General features: G+C 37.5%; 1 protein-coding gene across 3 annotated transcripts in view; it reads right to left on the bottom strand.

Moving 5' to 3' along the window:
* Window positions 1-23,199, bottom strand: part of TSPAN12 (tetraspanin 12) — a 66,406-nt gene that overhangs the window by 18,790 nt on the left and 24,417 nt on the right. For all 3 annotated transcript variants that reach the window (XM_005205654.4, XM_005205655.5, NM_001046512.2), the window contains 2 exon segments: window positions 8,021-8,095; window positions 3,570-3,677 (listed from right to left, as the gene is read on the bottom strand). In XM_005205654.4, coding sequence (XP_005205711.2) covers window positions 3,570-3,677; window positions 8,021-8,095 — 183 coding nt within the window.

The following is a 23,199-nucleotide window of genomic DNA, read 5'->3' on the forward strand; positions in this document are numbered from 1 at the left end:
TATTACCCAACTTGAGTTCATTAACCACTAAATTTCCAAAAGTTTCTGAGATATAAACATAGGTTTGGCCGACAAAATTTTATTCAACTGAGTGAGAATCTTGAAAAAAGCTGTCATATCCTATCACCATAATCTCAGAAAAAATGATGTGCTTATAGCTTGAATAAAGTTGGGTTTAAGACAAACTAAATTGTCTTTTTTTTTAAGTCTCATTTCACCAAGTATTAACAAAAACTTTCTCTGGCCAAGGTTTAGAAACACTGCTTAAGGACTGCTTAATTTAGATTAGATTCAGAGTAATTAACTATGAAAACTTTCTGCCCTTGGGTAGAGGAGGATTACTCTTCCATACAGTCAGAAAGAAGGACTATACATGAGCAGTCACTGAAAAGAATTCTGCCAAGAGCAGCTGGCTTTGAAAATCATGTGGACCAACTGATCAATCTGTGTTCAGGATTAACTCTGCATCATAAAATATCACAACCCACCATTTCAAAATTTATCTAAAACAAACTTTAAAGAATTCTGAACTTCTTTTGTGAAATGAAACAAGAGATGATTTAACATGTTTTCAGTTGTTTAAACATCTATTTTGAAACAGAAAAAAAATCATCTTGAATACTATAAATGATGAATCACTGATGCTATGAGTAATATTAAATTTTCCAAGAAACTTGAGAAATAATTTTAGTATTTTCATTTTATATATTTTTGTCTAAAAGATACAATTATGCCACAAATATCAGAAATTAAGGCAAACATAATTTAATACCATATATTTCACCTGTCATTAAGTATCCATAAAAACACACACATAGTAGAAATGACCACTTTCTCAAAATCATAAACTACTACATTTCCAGGTTAGTCTTTTTACATCCCTGCATGCAGAGGAAACCTACTTCTCATTTCCTAACATCGTGTGTTTTTCTGTGTGATGACAGGAGGACAGTTCTGGGAACACTCTGACTCCATCCACAATGGAACAGTCCATTTATCTGGCCTTGTCATGAAGTGAGGGGCTGCACAGAAATGACTTTTCCAAATAATTTAAGCATTTCATGTTTTGGACCAAACACTTTTTTATTTTAATAAGTCACTGAGATATTGTTTCTTTTTACATAATTGCTTTTCTTCATCAATAGAAGATACTGAATTGATACTGAAATTCTTCCTGAGAACTCCCTTATGACACAAACCCATTCTTAAACCATACATGACTATGGACTACATCTCCTTAGACTATTCCTGCCTCCTGTAGAGTCACATTGTGAGATGGAATCACTCCTCTAACATGTTGTCAACTGGAAAATCCCACCACCATTTCACATAAGCAGAACCAGATGAACAGGTCAAGTAAGTTACCAAGATCACCAATCAGTGAGTGATGGAGCCTATTCATTCCCAAGCCTGTACTCCCACCTCTATGTTAAAAAAAAAAATACATTTTTAGCATCAGTTTTTTTAAAAAATATTGAATAAACATCACTAGGTCTCAAGTGAGTTTCCACTAAAGTGAGATGCGTGCCTAAACCACACTGCATGAAAAGTCAGGAAAACTGCTGCCTGACAAGGTTGCTCTCAGCTCTACAATTTATTTTGGGAGAAGAGTGTTATCAGCTGAACTGTGTCCTCCCGACCCTACCAGCAAAATTCATGGGGTGAGGTTCTAACCTCCAGAATGTGACCATATTTGGGAAGAAATATCCTTACAGAAGTAATTTAATTAATCTAAGGTCACAAGGGTGGGACCTAGTCCCATATGCTGCTGTTTAGTAACTCAGATGTGTCTGACTCTTTGTAACTCCATGGACTGTAGCCCACCAGGCTCCTCTGTCCATGGGATTCTTCAGGCAAGAATACTGGAGTGGGTTGAAATTTCCTCCTCCAGGGAATCCCATAGGACTGATGTCTTTATAAGAAGGGGAAATTTAAACACAGAGGGAAGATGACACAAAAGAAGACACAAGGAGATGACTTTGGCCATCTACAAGCCCAGGACAGAGGTCTCAAAAAAAAAAAGCAATCCTGCTGATGCCTTGATCTCAGACTTCCAGCCTCCAGAATTGTGAGACAATAAATTTCTGATGTTTAAGCCACCCAGTCTGTGGTACTTTGTCATGGATGCAGCTCTAGCGAATTAATACAAGGGCCTTTGAAAAACTCTTCCAGGAGGCCCAGAGGTCTTCCCCACCTCCTTTTGGGTGAAATAGGCCTACGAGATGGAGGAGAGAACTTAATATACAACAAATCCAAACACAGGAGTGCTATTGTTTGCAGTGCTATACAGTCTACCTAAGTTGGATCCCTCTTTGTACCATTAGGGGGAAAAAAAAAACAAAACCTCACTTTATTTTTTGACTTGGAATATCATGGTCTACAACACAAATCTCAGAAAATAAAGAGCTCTGGGAAGCTCCCATTCAGGGCAGTAGCTGAACAGAGCTTACTATAAATTCCCCACATGCTTCATTTATTTTCCCTTCACATTGCTTTTAATACAGAGGAAAAATAAACAAACAAAGTCAGGAAGCATTTAAATAAACAGGAAATCTGTGCTGCAATGATAATTTTCACCATCTCAACAACTGTAACACAAAGAGCCAGATTTGGAGTTTACCCTGGACTTGAACCTCTGCCCATATCCAAGACAGAGTGACTGAGCAGAGAGCAGGACACCTATTGTGCAAGACACTGATCCTCAAACACTCGGAGCCCAGGGTTAAATGACATGAACAGAAAGAGATATACTTGGTCACCTGAGAATCTCACTCCAATCACGAGGAAACTGCTTGGGAGAAGAACTTAGCTTGAATCAATGGTTAAAGTAACCAGATTTTAAGCAACTAAATATAGTCCCTCTTTGAGAAGATAATGGGATGAGGTGCTATATGCAAAGTAAGTACAAAAACCTAAAAGCACCTAACTTTGTAATGTTATTATTAACAATCATAAGCTAAATGAGATCAAACTCAGGATCCCATTTAATTTTCTCAACACCCAGAAGAGACAGGTGCTTTTATTATCCCCATTTTGCAGATGAGGAGACTGAGGCTTAAAGAAGTTAAGCAAATTACAGAAGCTCATGTAATAGTAAGCAGCAGAGCTAGAATTTGAAGGAAGGTCTTTCTTTCTAAAAAGCTATGCTTTTAATGATATACTGAGTCCTAATTCCCCAATGAGACCCATTATTTTAAATTTCTTAATGGTGTTTAAATTATAGGAGAGCTCTAAAAATCATGAAAAATGATCCATTCAAATACAGCTTGGGTAGTTATCAAGGAATTCTCATTAAAAAGGGAAAATTTACAGTGGTTTAGCAAAAGAGCTTTAAAAAACTCTACAATATATGTGAACCATGTGAAATGAAGGGGAAATGATGTATATGGGAAGAAAAGCAGGGCATAGAGCTACTTCAAGTACTTCTTGATAAAGAACTACACCAGTGGTAACTAAATCATGGGCTTAACTGCTCAGCACAGAGAAAATGACCAAAGCCAAAGCTCTGCATACTCATGAACATGTGCCATTTATTCCATAACCTCTACCTTAGAAAATGTAGCACTTACCTCTCTCTGAAAAAAATTCCAAGCATGAGTAAGCCACCGGTATCTCGGTAAGCCAAAATTTGTCATTCTGGCTTTCAAAGTGACCATGTCTGACCACTGAACTGGAACCTAGAAATTAAAAGAAACAAAATATCAACAACTCTAACATTCAAACAGCCACATTCAGACACATATATGTTTACATATTCACAAACACAATCACTCATAGACTCATCCACATATACTTACTTGGAATATACTGCAGTTGACAGATACTATCTTAAATTTATATTTGTTTGTGGTTTAAATTAACTCAGGGTTATTAAAAACTTAGTGAATAATCTCTACATGTGCTAAATGAGGAGTTACTTCATACTAAGCAAAATAATGTGAAATCACTTAATGCCAATATCAAGTTTAAGGAAATCACAAACAAATAAGCTATGTGATCTATGGGCTTCCCTGGTGGCACAAACAGTAAAGAATCTGCCTGCAATGTGTTCTATAGATACACCTGAAGAGCTCCTAATAACAAACGATCCCTGCTGAAAAATGCCCTTTGATTTGAGTATATAATGCTATGAAATTGTTCTTTGAAGTGACTGCAGATTATGATACTAAAATAAACAGAGAAGAATTAAGAACAGAAAGAGTTTAGCTCAAGTCAAGCCTCATTCCAGAATAACCTTGTAAATACATTTTCAAGAATTGGATTTTAGAGGCAATTAACAGAGTTTAATCACAACAGAGCTTCAGGTACACAATACAACAGCTGGCAAGAAATTTAGTTTCAGCATATCATGCTGTGATTTTCTTATAGCTGGAATTTGATTTATTAAAACATTGTTTTGAATTTTTATATCTGTCATGAGAGACATTAATCTATAGTTTTCTTTTAATCTCTTTGTCTAGTTTTCGTCATCATGATAATGCTGGCTACATAGAATGAGTTGAAAGGTATTTCCTCCTCTTCAACCTTTTTGGAAGGGTTTGTATAGATTTATCTACAGTGTCACAGGAGAAATGGGGTCACACAAATCGTAGTCTCTCCACACCTGTGGTATTAAAGTAACTCTTAGGAGACTAGACAGACGTCCACATCTGATCTATAGGGCAATATGAACTGGGCTTAGTTGAGCAAATTTGACACTAATTCAAGATTCATATCTTTTTGAAATCTTATTTTTAACAATAGTAATATCAACAGTAGTTTAAAAATTCCTGGCCACAAAAAATCTTCATTTTGTTCCTTTGTTAATTTTCATTTTTATTACTTGGAAATGCACAATACAAAAGAAAACACCCCAACATCTAGGCACACAACTTTGTTCCCTAAATAATGAGTTGATTGGGTATTCTTTGTGTTCATATGGTTTGAACAAAGTTCAGAGAACTAACCAAAGTTCAAGCTACTTCCTATAAATTCTTATTATTTCATATCCTTTGAACATAAAATAAATGGAAGTGAAATACATTCTCTAGAAATGTATGATTGGAAGCAGTTAGTATTATTGACAGATTTTATCTAGAGAAGGAATGATGAATGGGAAGTGAATATGTATAAAAAACAGAAATAATGGGGAAATAGGCTGTCTGACCCCAAATATCTTGATTCGGTTATTGCTATTGTTCAGTCACTAAGTTGTGTCTGACTCTTTGCAGCCCCATGGACTGCAGCACGCCAGGCTTCCCTGTCCTTCATTGCCTCCCAGAGTTTGCTCAAAGTCATGTTCATTGTGTCGATTGCCATGTTCATTGCCATGTTCACTGCCATCCGACCATCTCATCCTCTATTGCCCCCCTTCTCCTCTCGCCCTCAGTCTTTCCCAGGATCAGGATCTTTTTGGTTATTAGATCTGGTTATTAGAACAGTCTTATTTTTAATTTATTTTCCAAAATAAATATAAGTTGTTTCCCTCTTGTGACCACAATCCATCTGAGACTAAATATAGCAAGAAACAGAGGAGGTCATTGAGGTTCTGGCACAAAATGCAGTGATCTGGCCATGAAGGAAAACACACACGTATATTGGCTTCTTGCGTGGAACAGCTAAGAGCACAAAGCCCATTCTATGTAAAGGCTGGGTTCTGCAAAATTTGGCAGCTAATAAACCTTAATGGCACTTTTCATTCACACTGCTATTAGTGCAAAAGCAATAAAAAAATTCTGACAAACTTTTTTCCTAAAGGACTACTTTCCACATTTCTCTTTTAAACAGCCCTTATTTTATCCTGGTGACTTAATGGAGGGGGGAGGAGATTTACACAAGCAAAACAGTGATGTATGCTTCAGCTGGCACAGCAGTGTACACCCATGCAGCACCACTGTGATACTAAGAAAATATTTGCCAATGACCCCTTCATAGAATAGAAGAAAGTACCTAAAATACATACATTCCTTTCTGTCTCCTCAAGTTCCTTAGAATTACATTAGAGTCCAAAGATTTCCTTTCAAATACTTAAATTAATTCATTTCAAACTCATTGTAACTTAGGAAATTAATCAAATATTAATGTGACATACACACTATATAAACCATTTTTAAAATCCACTAGAAAGTAAACTCACTTTGAAAACCTTTTAATTACCAAAAAAGAACAAAAATGTTGAAATGAGGCCATCAAGAATTATATAGTTAAGTTCAGTCACTCAGTCGTGTCCGACTCTGCAACCCCATGGACAGCAGCACACCAGGCTTCCCTGTCCATCACCAACTTCTGGAGCTTGCTCAAACTCATGTCTGTCGAGTTGGTGATGCCATCCAACCATCTCATCCTCTGTCCTCCCCTTCTCCTCCTGCCTTCAATCTTTCCCAGCACCAATATACTGTATAATTACTGTATAATTTATGAGAATTATATAATTTACTATCTATTCTTAAATGTTAAGGAGATCCATGTGTTTTTTGAAATCAGAAACAATTAATGACACCAAAACTGAGTCCCTGGACCCAATTACCACTTCACTTCCTTAACAAACCAAGTTTCTAGGGATAGTGTGAAAATATGATTTTCAAAGACAGCAAGAGCCTTTCTATTTTAATGGGACATTTTGTTTTGAAGATAGTGTTTAACTTTATATTAAACTAGCTAGAACCTGCCCTGACTTTTCAATTTTTAACAGAGAAGAAAATAACGATAAATTCCCTCTTCTTCCTAAGAGTTGTCACATATTGAAAGCGTGAGTATTTTCAGAGGGGTTCAGAGGTGTGGCAGTGCCAAAGGGCAGCCTACGTGTAAGCTGAATTATGTAGAGTAGCCACTAGGCTGTAATTATCACTTAGTATTAAAACAGAGTCACAGTACAGTTGCAGATTCAACATAGAACCTTTAAAAACTGCATCAGTACCAGAAATGTCTTCAATTTTCTTACACAGCTCCCAAAATGCCTCTCAGAAACGTAAAAGAATTTTCTCTTCTCAAGAGCTCTTAGGGGCTTCCCTGGTGATCTGGAGGTTAAGACTCCACGCTTCCACTGCAGTGGGCAAGGGTTTGATCCCTGGTCAAGGAACTAAGATCTCATATGCCATGCAGACAAATAAATACATAGTAAAAAATCAAACAAACAAACAAAAAAGAGCACTCTTAAGTTTTTAAATGTTGAAGACTCATCTGGAGAACTTGCCACAAATACAAATACCCAGTCCCCGCCTTTCCCTCTATTCCAATTTAGCAGGTCTGGCCTACAGACTTATACTGTGCATTTTAAAGAATCACTCTGATGGACTCCTGCTATACACAACCCAAAGACTACATGTTGAAAAAAGCATCATCTTCCTGAAATAGAATTCTTCTATGAGGCTCAGAGTAGGCAGCCTTCACAGACATACAAAGGTGCTCAACCTCACTGATAATCAATGCACCAATTTTTACCAATGGAGTGAGCAAACATTAAAGAAGTGATAATGCCCAGTGGAGCAAAGGTGTGAGTGGTAAACCAAACATGGCTGGTAAAACCTTAAGGTTAAGAAACTCTCATTCTCATTCATTCTTAACGCACACTTCTTAATTTGGAAGAAGACACTTCAGCTTGCTGTAAACAGAAGGGCGTGTTTCCTAGACATCAGCCTACAGCTGAAGTCAGCATTTTACAAGGTTTTCAAGTAGCTTTTCAAGATTTCTTAAGACCTGTTGCACATGTGAACATTTCCTATTATTCACTCAGAACTTCATAAAATTGTTCAAGAACATATATTATTTTGGTTTATTATATCCATATCTAAGCAATCTGTGGAATTAAAGACATGTATTGGAGTAGAGGAAATGAAATATTACAAATTACACTTTGGAACTAACTGTGATGTAGAGACAGGAGAGAAAACATTACATTTTAGAAGTATTGGGAGTATGCATTGTGACAGAAAGCATAAACATTCAAATTAATAACCATGTACCTAACAAATCCAGAGTATCTGATTTAAAAGGCTGAACGAATACTGTTTCAGAGTGTGGTTATATTCCATTTTGAACTCACCATTATTTCTTGTTCATATGTCCAAACACCACAAGCCAGTTCTACACAGAAAATGACAAGTAAACTTCCAAAATACTGTAGGAGAACAGAAAATGAATGCTGTTAGGATAGAATCAAAGTTAAATACAGTCATCAGAGACAAGCTAAGTATTATTCAGTGTCGTTCACCCAAAGAACAAGAAACCAGAGACACATATTCAAGAAGCTCCCTCCCTAGGGAGCAGATGGGGAAAATTTCAGCAAATTTTGAGGCATCGGCAGACAACATTCAATACTTACCTAAATGGGTCATTTGGATAGTACTCCATTTATCAAATGCTTTTATAATTAATTCTCTCAACAGATAACACTACCTTATTTTACAAATGAAGAAATTAATGAGAAAGTATACAATATGACTTGCTCAAGAACATGCATAATAAATTTTAGAGACCTAGACCACTGCACGTGTTCTGTGTGCTGTTCCTTGCCACTTCTCCAGTCAAGCAGGTCACTTTACAGAGTAAATAGTAAAAGGGTGAGAAAGAATGGGCTTTCTGAAAGTTCACTAATTCCAGCAGAATTAAAACAACTCCACTGGACTTTCTAGTGGTGCAGTGGATAAGGATCCGCCTGCCACTGCAGGGGACATGGGTTCAATCCCTGGTCTGGGATGATTCCACATGCCGCGGAGCACCTAAGCCCATGTGCCCCAACTACTGAGTTCAAGCTCCAAAGCCTGCAAGCCACAACTACTGAGCCTGTGTGCTGCAACTACCGAAGCCCACATACCCTACAGCCAGCAAGCCACAACTGCTCAGCCCATGTACGGCAACCACAGAAGCTCGTGCGCCTAGAGTTTGTGCTCTGCAACCAGAGAAGCCAGGCCAGTCATGGAAAATTTGTCTTCTCTGGTGCCAAAAAGGTTGGGGACCATTGCTATACAAAAGATAAAGTAATATTTTCTTAAAGAGATTCCATTTTATAAGTCCTTTTATTTTCAGCCTATGTAGTATTTCTGGTCAGTTTCAATCTACTCAAATCTCATTTCCAAGTACTGCCTTACTTTGAAGATTTTAGCCTTAATTAGAAGAAAATTCGTGAACACAGTACTCCAAGTCAGTTTTTCTCCAAATTTACCTTAATACTTAAGAAATGTCTGCTGCTGCTGCTGCTGCTGCTGCTAAGTCACTTCAGTCATGTCCGACTCTATGCGACCCTATAGACAGCAGCCTACCAGGCTCCCCTGTCCCTGGGATTCTCCAGGCAAGAACACTGGAGTGGGTTGCCATTTCCTTCTCCAATGCGTGAAAGTGAAAAGTGAAAGTGAAGTCACTCAGTCGTGTCCAACTCTTAGCGACCCCATGGACTGCAGCCCACCAGGCTCCTCCATCCGTGGGATTTTCCAGGCAAGAGTACTGGAGTGTCTAGACATGAACAATATCATATCTTCACTTTATATTACAAAACAACAACAACAAATGTTCAATAACTATTTTCTAGGTAAATGTTCTTATCTTTAATAAGACCCTAGGAGAAAGTGAGACTCCAGAAAAAAAAAAAAAAATTACACTATGATATACTTTTGCTTTCTCAGATCTCCAACCTAAGTTTTGTCCAAAACTGACTTCCGGTTAGGGTTAGGATGAGATAAAACCATCCTCATATTGATCATTGCACAGAGAATCACTCAGTCACTTTTAGTTTAAGGGCTGGATCTAAGAGCAGCATTTATAAAACCTGGTGTTAATCCATAGTTTACACAGAACAAAACCAGCAAAGAATTCAGCAACAGCTCCTGCTGAGCTTTGTTATGGTAGGAAGTGTACATACGTATCACATTTCACTACAAAACCGTCTGTTGTCCTCAACGTTATTGGAACATTAGTGGATCTCTCCTAATGATGTCAACCTGTGTCTCTCCAGCTCTTACTCTCCCCCACACACATGCTGTGCTGAGATGATCTGTACCAATCACATTTGTTTCCTTGGTGGCTCAGACAGTAAAGAATCTGCCTGTGATGTGGGAGACCTGGGTTCAATCCCTGGGTCTAGAGGATCCCCTGGGGAAGGGCATGGCAATCCACTCCATTATTTTTGCCTGGAAAATTCCCATGGACAGAGGAACCTGGAGAACTACAGTCCATGGTGTCACAAAGAGCTGGACACAACTAAGCGACTAAGCGCACAATCGCATTTGCAGAGTAACTCTTGCCCTCTTCCTCCACAAATGCTGTCCTAGAAGGGTGGGAAAAGCTCTGAATTTGGAGTCAGCCAATAGCAGTTCAAACTCAGCTCTGAAACACTCTGATCTCTGGAAAATCATTCAACTGCCCTGAGTTCAGTCTGCTCATCTGTCTGATGAAGATAAAAAGAAAGTCTTCTTCACTGTCATGATCTGATTTGACACATGGGAAAGCGGTTGGGAAATTTTAAATTTTTGAGTTTGTAAAGCATTATACAAATGCTATTCTGAAGTAGTTTTTGAAATACAATCCCATATGGACTTGTCCTTTCCTCCTGGATTTGCCGTTAATTCCCTGCAGTGTGCTGCAGTTTCTTTCTCATCATTGTTTTCCAGTATGTCATCTCTTGTTCTTTATCATTTTATGTTTCTCCTCCCCCTTCTGTAGCAGAGCTCCTGTACATCAGCTCTCAGCGGCTTCAGCTTTTAAACCAGTTGGCTGCCTCACCCACAAGTCACTGTGCTCACTAACCCGCCAGACCATGGGTTCTGGCTGGCAGGGATCTTGTTCATAAACATTATTTTATCCTCAGTGCCTAAGGAGCACCTGTCACACAGCAGGTATTTAATAAATGTCAGTGGGAATAATGATCAGCTTACTAACTGAGGAAAAAAAAAAAACAATTTCAGATTTCCTTGAATTTCTCTGGCTAATTTAAGCTCTGAGTTTCTTGTTAACATTTGACTCCCCTTGACTTCTGCTTACACATTTCTATTCTAAATATTGCCTCTCTGTTTTACTACTTGTCTTTTTGGAGGATTATCCTATGATAGTTCAGTACACCTTTAAACATTTAAGACAATTTACATAGTTAAAGAAAAAGGAACCATATGCAGACTCTCCTCATCTTTCCTGAGCTTCTATCAACTGGATATTTTAAATAAATAAAGTCTGAAGAAGTGTATTTATACAAGGGACTTAGAATACAATTATTTGCATTAACAAACTATTTTATTTGCTTTAAAAATGATTTGATATGACTTTCTTAAAAGAGCTAAGTTCTACTGCAAGCTAAATTTGTGTTCTATGAATAAGTTTTATCCCTAAACACATATTCATGAAAAAACTGCATCAAGTAAAGCAAGCTAATAATAAGATACACCTTCAAAATTATGCAATTAATTAATGATTTTTTTCACTAAATCTCTAAAGCTGAGACTAACTACCTTTCAGTTAAAAAATAAGCGTCCTCAACTGAGTTAGATAATAGAAGATTAGGTAAAACACTGTAGATGAAATTGCTTTGTTGACTTTTTTCAACTCTACAAATGTAAGAACGTGAGCTTCGAGATAAAATAGACTGGCTTCAGATTCTGGCTCCTTTACATACCAGTTGGTTGACCTTGGGCAAACCACTAAGCCTCAATTTCCTCATCTGGAAAATGAGAATATTAAAATTACCTTGCAGTGCTTCACTAAGGATTTGGCCAGGTAAAGAACTGCCCCATAGGAATCATTACCTAAAGGGTAGCTATTATTAACCATATCCTGGTATCTATTAGAAAATAAACTCCAGGAGTACAAGAAGTACCATTATATTTTAAATACTTAACACACTGCTTGGCACAGAACACATACTCCATGAATATTTCTTTAATAGATGTAACTATGATTGGAGGATGACAGCAAGTAAAACTGCTTGTTTCATCCTAAAGACAACCAGCCACTTCCACTAGAGAACAGCTAATCCCCCAAGTTATTTGGTGAAATCTTTAGCAAAAATCCCTGTCCACTGAGAATATAGCTGGTATTTTTCAAAACATCTTTATTAGGAAACTAAAGAAGGAAGGGTGTGGAGGGTGGGGAACTCGACTTCTTTTTTCAAAATACTGAAATCAATTCTTCTGTTATTTTAAACAAAGGTTGGCCACAGAAGGGCAAGAATGGCACAGTTTACTAGTCCCTTTGTCCCCTGGAAGTATTTGAGGAGGAAGGTAAAGACATGGAATCCTGCCTTCCTATTTAACCCTTCATGACTTGTAAATAAACACATCCTCCAAGAGAAATAAAGGGGATTCATTTCCCTTATTAAAGATTATTTCATCTTATTACATGTGTACAGACAAGAGAGTAAAATCTCAAGGAGGTCTTTTCTTAAACAAATATTGATTTATAAAAATAAGCTGGTCCCCTGACACTTCCCCCACTCCCCAGAATTTCCCCCTAAAGAAAGTAGGTTAAATACACGCCTTTATCCCTTTTCCCTCTTGAAACTTCACTTCAACAACAGTAAAGGGATATTTTTAAAAGACTTAAACCCAGAGATAAAGGAAAAGAAGACAATAGCAAGCATATTTTGGAAGGTACAAAGCAAATAGATGACTAGCAAGTTTCTCAGCAGTCCCCCAAAGCTGAACGCTTAATCGTCAGTGGAGAAAGCTGGGAATAACCTGATTCATATACAGAGCCCCGCAGATGCTCATGTGCTGGCAGCCCTGGTATGGGCATCCACTTGTGGAAGTGGATGAAGGTAGAGCTAAAAAGAGGATGATGTGTTGAAAACTTGTTTAGGAAGAAATTAGAGCCCTCTGGTCCCCTTCTCTACTATGTAGCTGAGTGACTACCCACCCCTACCAGTACAGAAGTTAAAAGATGGGGTGTTATTCTGTGGAAACAGTAAAACAGAGTCTCAAAACTGGGGACACTAGGTATAGCCGAGGATAAAGGAGAATACTAGAAACAGAATAGTTCATATTTAAATACTTTTCCCACAAAGGTTCAAAACCAAAATAGCACTGGACTTCTCAGTAAAATATTGGAAGCCCGAGGCAGCAGAAGAATGTCTTCAAAATTCAGAGGGAAAAATTATTTCCAACCTTTAATTCTACAGCCATCAGAATTAACATATAAGGGTAGCAACATGGACGGACATGGAGATTATTGTACTAAGTGAAGTAAGTCGGACAGAGAAAGACATATATCTTATCACTCATATGTGGAGTCTAATTTTTTTTAAAAATGACATAAATGAACTTATTTACTAAACAAAAACAGACTTACAGGTATCGAAAACAAACTTACAGTTACCAAAGGGAAAACGTGGGGAGGAAGGATAAATCAGGAGCTTGGGATTAATACACACATACTACTATATACAACAGATAACCAACAAGGACCTACTACACAGGGAACTCTACTCAATATTCTGTGATAACCAACATGAGAAAAGAATCTAAAAAAGAATGAATATATGTATACGTATAACTGAATCACACTTTGTTGTGCATCTGAAACTAACACAACATTGTAAATCAACTGTACTCCAACAAAAAAAAAAATTTTTTTTTTTTTTAAAGAACATGTAAGGGTATATAAAGCCATTTTTTAGGCAGGCAGTTTTTTAAAAACTGTATTTCCTATGTATGTTTTTTCAGGAAACTACTGGAAGGTATGCTCCCTAAAATGAGAGACTAAACAGAGCGGGACAATGACCTGGATTCCAGGAAACAAGGGATCTAAAACAAAAGCGAGGCAAAGGAAATTCAGAATGGTGGTCAAGGGATATCCCATGACGGCAATAGCTCCAACAGTCTAGACTGGGTCTAAGACACACTGAGATTTCTTTAAAAATAATCATCGATAGACTACCCCAAATATTTGAATATACAAGGAGAAAACATACACCAGAAGAAGTTTAGAGTTAGAAATATTAATACATGAAAAACAAGGAGAGTTATTAATCCCCCCCCAAAATCCAAAGTATTATTCCAGAAAGAAAAGGTAAACCCAATAATTTACCTTGCCCAACTGTGAATAACATTTACATAGTCATGATCATGTAAACACTGTTCTAACCAAAATGATATATCTGTGTTGAGGGGAGACAGGAAGTATCCATGGTGGGGGAAGGGGTTTGCTGAGGGCAGGAAAGGATACCAGTTCCTCCTATTCCATAGATGACAATGGATAGACCCTTAAAACTAGAAGAATGAAAAGAGTTACATTAAAATGTGATGTAAAGACATGGATGAAAATTTCAAGGGAATCTGCTAAAACAAAAACTGAAAGTCGTTGCTTCTTTCTTTGGAGTGTAAAATGATAAAGGTGGAGGACTACTATTTTTCATAAGAAGCATTTTAGAATTAAATTTACATTTTGTGTATGAAGCACTCTGATAAAAGTAAAAATAAAATTAAACAATAGCCCTGCCCCTGACAACCTGGAGATCAAGATAAAAAGGCTGGTAGCTGGAGGATTTAATATGTTTTGTACAGAAAAGGTTATTCAAAAAGGCTGAAAATTTTAAGTAGCTCAATTATACTTCATGCTTATTGGGAGTAAAGGGGGTGATTGACAGAAACTTATGCTCAGGTGATGAAACACCTTATGCTAAATGTACCTTCACTAACTGAAAATAGGGATGCTATACAAAATACAAAAGGTGTATATTTAAATGTAATTTGGGCTTCCCAGGTGGTACTAGTGGTAAAGAGCCCATCTGCCAATGCAGGAGACATAAGAGATGCAGGTTCCATCCCTGCGTTGGGAAGATCCCCTGAAGGAGGGCACGGCAACCCACTCCAGTGTTCTTGCCTATGAAATTCCATGGACAGAGGGGCCTGACAGGCTATGGTCCACAGTGTCACAAAGAGTCGGACACTACTGAAATGACTTAGCATATATGCACACAAATGTGATTTACAAACTCCTAGACGTCTCTTTCACCAGACCCTATTTGGAAATTTGAATCTCTCCTGTGATACTGCTTATTAAAACCACACATACAGTCTATTTAAATCAGTGTGAGCTGGATTATTTTCTATTCTATATTTTTTTCTATTTCTATTTTTTCTATTCTATATATTTTAAATAAAGTGAATATATTTCTATATTCACTTTAGTCACAAAATTTTGAAGCTTAGAACTCTATGTTAGGGGCAATTTTGTTCCATGAGAGAGAGGCTTGGATTTAGTTTATTTGCTCAAGAAACATTTATGTTTGTACATATAATCAAGTACTATAAATATATAAAGTTAAAAGTATACAGAAGTAGGTAAAAATCAAGTATTCTTACACATATATGCATATATACAAATGTATGTGTGCTTATTATGCCAAGGATGTATGTACATTATATGTTATTCTTCAATAAGTATTGCAAAAATATAATTAGCTGTACCTTTGAAAGAGAGAATGGAACTAGATTCACTGAGAGACAACAGAATGCTCACAGCACAGTTACTGCAGCCAAGCATCCTGAATTCAGATACTGACTTGACCACTTAATAGTTGGGCATATCACTTAACTTTTCTGTGTTTCTGTATCCCCATGTACAAAAAGGAAATAACAACAATGGGAACCTTATAGTACAGTTGAGAGAATTTAATGAGCTGATACATGTAAAGCACGTACAATAGTGGTTGGCAAATAGTACATGTTATATCAGGCATGTTGATGGTGATGTTAACAATACCTTACAACCCATCACCTATAGATCCCAACTACTGAACACACATACATACAAGTACATGCTCCCATGGGTGTTTACAAATGCTTTCTTGTCTTTGAACTAAAACACCATATTCTCATCTTTGAACTTATCCAGTAGGGGAAAAAAAGACTACCAATAATATCAAAATTTTAAGGATAGCAAAAATATTCCTTTTTCCCTCCACCTAACAGAGTGGAAACAGTGTCAGACTTTATTTTGGGGGGCTCCAAAATCGCTGCAGATGGTGATTGAAGCCATGAAATTAAAAGATGCTTACTCCTTGGAAGGAAAGTTATGACCAACCTAGATAGCATATTCAAAAGCAGAGACATTACTTTGCCAACAAAGGTCCGTCTAGTCAAGGTTATGGTTTTTCCAGTGGTCATGTATGGATGTGACAGTTCGACTGTGAAGAAAGCTCAGCACTGTAGAATGGATACTTTTGAACTGTGGTGTTGGAGAAGACTCTTGAGAGTCCCTTGGACTGCAAGGGGATTCAACCAGTCCACTCTAAAGGAGATCAGTCCTGGGTGTTCTTTGGAAGGAATGATGCTAAAGCTGAAACTCCAGTACTTAGGCCACCTCATGTAAAGAGTTGACTCATTGGAAAAGAACCTGATGCTGGGAGGGACTAGGGGCATGAGGAGAAGGGGATGACAGAGGATGAGATGGCTGGATGGCGTCACTGACTCGATGGACATGAGTTTGAGTAAACTCCTGGAGTTGGTGATGGACAGGGAGGCCTGGCGTGCTGCAATTCATGGGGTCGCAAAGAGTCAGACACGACTGAGCGACTGAACTGAACTGAACTGAATAATGCCTAGTTAAAGGCACAAATGCTGCCTTAACTGCTATGTCAAGTTCCTGGACAAGTTACATCAAAAATTCCACCTCCTCTTTTCATGTTTTGAACTTACATTAAGTCAGTCAGATCAGCTTTTTTTAAATTAATAGTAAAATTAATTTTTGTTCTTATTCATATTTTGCAATTTTTATAATGAAATACAATGCCATATGGCCAATGACTGCTTAACAGTTCTTTCATTGAACTTTCATAAAAACACTAATAAGTGAAATAAGCATTACTTAAGCTTTTATATAAAATATTTCAAATACTTTTTACTTTGGAGAAAACAGACTCATTTAATTTTCTCATTTCTAACTTCTATCAATCTAATGAAAACAAGAAAGCAATCTGCCTTAACAAAGCCAATCAATTTATTGAGTGGTAATATTTATTGAGGATATTAAACTTTATAAGCAGTTGAGAAATATAGGAAAAGATACATTCATTACGAAGAGCCTTTTTATAAGAAATATGCTCTATTAATATAAAACTTGGCCTCATCCTATCCAGTTTTATGGACAGAGGACTCTGAGATATAAACTATCTAAAGGAAACAAAGAATCCTATATCCAACGTACCATAAATAGTGTGTGCATGTGTGTGTGTGTGTGTGCACTCAGTCATGTCTGACTCTTTGCAACCCCATAGACTGTAGCTCACCAGGCTCTTGTGTCCACAGAATTTCCCAGTCAAGAATACTGGAGCCTACTCAGTAAGAATACCATTTCCTACTCCAGAGGATCTACCCCACCCAGGAAGTGAAACTGTGTCTCTTGCGTCTCTGGCACTGGCAGGCGGATTCTTTACCACTAGTGCCACCTGGGAAGCCCTACCATAAATAGACAAAATAGTTATTCTCCAAACTGTTTTCCTGGAAAAGAATTTTTACATTAAAGCAAAACTGTATGTCTTTCTCATAAGTTTTTCTGTGCCGGCAAGCAGATAATCAACTACATATCACAGAACTCCTCAGTGAGGATATATTTCACTAAGCAAAAAGTAAAAATTATAAACATTGTAGAAGTTACTTTAATCTGCTAGCCTCTTAATTTATAAGTAAAGACTCAGGTTTTTTTCTTAAGTAACATTCAACACAATTTAAAACCACCAAAGTCAGATTTGCTTATCTTGGAAAATGAATACAACCTGAGACTCACCTCTCTGCAAATAAAAACTATTTTAAAATATAACATACTTGACCAGACATTTGAATATTTTAAAAACATGGTGCCTTTGGACTCCTACTTACATACTACGTAACCAACAGTTTTAATAAACAAAAAGTTTGATGAAAGCCTGAATTCACTAAATGATAAATGATAAACTCCAGTCTCTACCCTGTCAAATGCTAAACTCTGCAAGCTTTCAGTGTTAAGTATCTCTGTGTCAGTTGTTTATTTTTCCTTTCCCAGTGATTGGAGGTTTAAAAATATTATATTACTTATAGTTAGTAAATAAGAGAATTCCACTGCCAAATATTTGTACAAGATAATGGAACAGCCGACATTCTGTTAAGAATCCACCCGGATGAAACTAACAGTCCAAGAGCACTTGTGCTTAGAACACATCCCTACACAAAGCCTTTGTTTTAGCCAAGTCTCAAAACGATGTCATAGCAGACATAGGCTTGGTACTTTCTGAAGGCCAATTATTCACCACGCTTCATGTGTCTTTACAAAAATTTCCCCAAAAAAGGCAACATTAAATTTCCTTTCTTTAAAGAATCATAAGTGAGATGAGTTCAATCTAGTTGAGAAAAAGCTAGAACCATACACCAGTTTTTGAAGAAATAAAGTCTTGTCATTCTTGAGCCCATGCAGAAAAGTGAGCTAAAGTAAGAAAGTGATTGGTAAGCTGTGGTCCTTTGCGCATGTTTACACTTGAGTAAAAATATAGAAAACTTTTTGTAATAATGTATCTTAATTTACCCTCCTTTCCATCTTATTGACACTGGTAATTGATGAGCTAGTTTCTCTATCAGAGATGCTAGTGAAGTTCAGATTAGTAGGTGTTTGCTTCACACGCAGTTCAAACCGCGAGACAGAGAAATGCGTTATGCCAGGATCAGAGGGACTCGGCCAAGGGCTATGGGTTCTCAGGGTCAGTGATGTATATCGTGACAGGTAAACCATTAAGGGTGAGACAATAAAGCAACTGGTCTCGCTAGACGGGTCACCACATATATAGTTTCTGCTGCTTTGTAAGCCAGGTCAGCTAAAGTCTACAAGCTTGGCCCCATTGCAAATGATTTACAGGGTGTTACTGGTCTTAGAAGAAGCTGTCTCTATGCATTACTGGGCTGTTCCTCACAATGCGAGACAGGGGTCTCCATCACCAGAGCCTGGAGGGAAAGTACAGAGGAAGTATCCCAAGCAACCAAAGGACGCTAGGCTTGATTCAATCCCAGTCACGCCTCTCACTCAGACCCAAACATGGTCAGATCCCCTGCAAACACCAGAGGGCCAGGAGTCATTACAACAGGCATCTTTAAAACAACATCAGTTAGAGTAGGATAAGAGATTGGAAATTCTAAGAGACTTATTAGATAAAAAGAGAATACATACTTTACTATCCATAATAACTTTTAAATTGATCTATATTTGCAAAATTATATTCTAAATCACATTCTTTGGCTTTACCTTTATTTTCAAACAAGATACACATTTTAACTTATCTTTGCACATTTTTCGGAAAATCTCAAGCCAACTTGTTAAAAGAGTTTTAACAGAATTCCCTGGTGGCTCAGTGGTTAGGGCTCCACGCTTCCACTGAAGAGGTGACAGGGTCAGTCCCTGCTCAGGGAACTGGGGTTTTCGCAGACTGCATGGCAAGGCCAAAAAATTTTTTTAAGAATATTAAAGGGGAATGTATTCTTTAAATTTTATAAATTCATGAATACAAATATTTATTACAAGTGAAGAAGTTTATTGTTTTTGGGGGTTTTTTTTGATAAATCTACTCGAGTAAAAGTACTTTGTTCCTGAACCAAAAATATGTATTTTCCTTTTTAAAATAATAAAATGTAAGAACACAAGCCTGTCTGTCCACAGTCACGCTTAAAGTTCAGGGAAAGAAAATCATATGTGAATAACGATATAATTACAAAATTTTCACCAAAGTGCCCAAACACCAGTAATAGAATCTAATTGGTGAAAGACACAATTTAATAGCACAAATTACAGATGAATTTTTTTAATGCATGTTTGTTACAACAAATATTTTAGTTATAAGAATGTTAAAAACTTGAGATCCTTGAAGACCTGCTTTTATAGACAGACTAATAATAATTTGAAAGGTCCCTATCCATTATCATTAGATAAGTGCTTCTAACGTGCTTAAAAATTTTGTTCTCAAACAAGTTAAGCAGTTCTGTAACAATCCTCTGCTACTAGTCAACTGTTTATGGAACGTTTTTTCCCCTGAGTCTGGGAAACTGTGGCAGCATTCCAAAGAACTACTGTTCTGACCATTCCACAAGAGCCCTTGTCTGGCTGGTCTCCCTGAGAGCACCCTTGCTGCACACCCAGTTTCCTGGTGCCTACTTTAGCTTGATATGACTATAACTTTGCTATTAAACCTGAACTCAAAACATCCAGAATAATAAAATTTTTATTTCTGATGTACATCTGTGAAAAATTTCTAAAACCTTAGCTAGACTGCCCCACCTGAAAACCTTTATTCCTTCATTAGTAAAGGCACATTGATAGAAGAAAAATACATCTTCCATTCTCTCTTCTATCATTAAAAAAGTTTCTCTAAATGCCAAGTCTGCTTAGCCCAGAGCGGCAGGATTGGGTAGCGATCCCCCGCCGGGTAAATGAGATAAGAGCCCAGAAGAAAGTAAGAAGGGATACTGCTTCAGGGTTATGTGGCAAAAGATAGAGCAGATCACATCACTCTTCAGCTCCCCAAACTTCACACTGCAGAGTATATGCACAGGATATTCAAGACATCCCCATGATTTGGCTTAAGTCACACAGTCAAGTCTTAGCCCTGCATGCCTGGCACACATCTCTCCAATGACCTACACATGCTCTTTGCCAAGCACTCCATGAACTTCTGAATCTTATCACAATTACTCTCTCCACTAGCCTTTCAACTCCTCAAAGTCCCTTGCTTCCCCAGCAAAGGTCTTTCCATCAACCTTTGCCCACCTCTGCCCATGATTCACCGGAATTCTGCCTTCCCCCTCAGATCTCAGTTCAAACGCTTCCTCTTGTCGCTATTAAATACTTCCCATAGAAGAAGCTATCTATCCTTCCTCATAGTGGTTGTTGTTGTTTTTAAGTACTTAAACAACACAAAAAAGAGCTTTTAGAATTAAAGTATTTTAATTACAAAACAAAAACTTCTCAGGGTCTCCTTAAAAGTTATCAGTCCGTGTCTTCAACTCAGCTGTGTAAACTCTGCACAGAAACTGGAAAATTTATATTTTAAATGGTTGTTTCCTAGAAGAGTCACTGAACAGATTCATATTTTTACTTAATTAGAAACAATTTTGACATTGGATATATAATCTAATAAAATTCCAGTATTCTAAAAGATGTTTCTGAAATGTCTTCACAGCTGTGACCATACTGAGAAAATGCATAGCTTCCAAATTATAAAGTTTTACAGGAAAGCCTGGTGTGCTGCAGTCCATGGGCTTGCAAAGAGTCAGACACGACTTAGCGACTGAACAACAGCATCAAAAACTGAAATAATATGGTAATCTACAGAAAATTCAGGGATAATCGCTTATTTCTGAATAATTCAAATATATTGCTTAAGAGGAATACTAAGTGATACAACTACAGTGCTTATATACTTAAAATTAGTGTTTCTGTAATGTGAGCTGAGAAGATTCATCTTAATTTGAGCACATCATCAGAGCCTGTAATCACCCTGTATCTGAATAAAGAAGGAAATGGGCTCTTCCCTGGTGGTTCCCAGTGGTTAAGACTCCAAGCTTCCACTGCAGGGAGCACAGATTCCATACATGGTCAGGAAACTTCCCTGGTAGCTCAGCAGTAAAGAATTTGCCTGTCAATACAGGAGATGCAGGTTTGATCCCTGGGTTGGGAAGATTCCCTAAAGAAGGAAATGACAACCCACTCCAGTATTTTAGCCTTGGAAATCCCATGGACAGAGGAGCCATGGAGTCACAAAAGAGTCGGATGAAACTAAGTGACTAAACCACCATCACCTACTGGCAACTAAGCCCCTGCATGCCACACAGCATGGCCAAAAAGAAAAAAAAAGAAAGAAAGAAAGAAAAGAAAAATTCACATTTTTCAGATATTGCATACAAGTAAATATTAAACTTCATTTTTCCAGAAAGTCTTTCTAAAAGTTATTTTCCTCATTATAGCTTCAACAATTCTTAATTCTCTCATCTTTTGTGTCATTTGCTTGACTATTGATTTAGCTCTATTGCCTAAGTCTTCTAGATGATATGATTTCAAATGAATAGTTACTGCTCCACCCAGGCCAAAGGAAGTCAATAGCAAACGTGAAAGCAGAAACTCTACACAATTGCTGAATTAGCCTCAAGGGAGCATTTGCTGAAATCACCCTTTTAAGAGCATGTGCTGCCAGAGAAATATCTGTCACTGAACTCCACACAGACTGGGGACATTCACCAAATCGATGGGTATAGATTTATATCCCTTACATTTAGCCAAAGCTATCGCAAATGTATATATTAAGAAACAATATATAACAAAGCTTAAAATGCTTACTATGACAGAGTATACCTAAATCATACCAAAGTCAGAAATACAAAACCTTGAGCCATTCATACTTCAAACCCTAAAGTAAGCAAAAAGTCCAAAGAACACTCCAGATCCTGTCACAAAGACCCACCACTAAGGGCAGGAATATCATGACATTTCCTTTCAAATACATTTGCTTATGTGCTTTCCTGGGGTATAATTAGAGGCAATACGGCCAGCTTCATTTAAGAAACCAAGATGTGCAAACTGAGCCTCTGGATGCAGAAATGCCTGCATCATCTTTGGTTTCCTCTGACTGAAATTTTTGTGAGTTTAACAACTAAATTTTAAAACTACAACTTTAAAAGAATTCTAGTTAACATGTCAAAATAAAATGCCTATATTGAATGGGATATGTGTCTATTAGATTAGAAACACATAGATACTGAATAATATCCTGTTTCCTGATGTCAAGTCATACAAACATTACTATCATGTGCAAAAATACTATCTCAGCAAGATATGCTGAATTCAGCTGTCTTCCATCCAGTCCCCAAAGTCTTGGTCCAGACCCCATCCATGCTTCCAAGGACTAGGGGTTGTGCTCAGTCGATCAGTCATGTCCAGCTCTTTCGTGACCCCATGGACTGCAGCCTGCCAGGCTCCTCTGTCCATGGGATTTCCCAGGCATGAACACTGGATTGGGTTGCCATTTCCTTCTCCAGGGGATCTTCCTGACCCAGGGATCAAACCCAGCTCTCCTACTTGTGTATAACCACTAACCATCCTTCCCAAAGCCTCCATTCCTAAATGTTATCATTTCATCAAATGCTAGACACACTCACTGACCACAGTCCAAGGGAAAACATTAGACTCTCCTACAAAGATCTTCATGGTCTTCAGACTACTTCAACCACTTTTCACTGACACCATAGCCACCAGAATTTCTAAGTTTTGCCTAAACTTGCCATGTTCTTTCAC

Source organism: Bos taurus, chromosome 4 (genome assembly GCF_002263795.3).
Source record: "Bos taurus isolate L1 Dominette 01449 registration number 42190680 breed Hereford chromosome 4, ARS-UCD2.0, whole genome shotgun sequence".
In the NCBI taxonomy this organism is placed as follows: Eukaryota; Metazoa; Chordata; class Mammalia; order Artiodactyla; family Bovidae; genus Bos; species Bos taurus.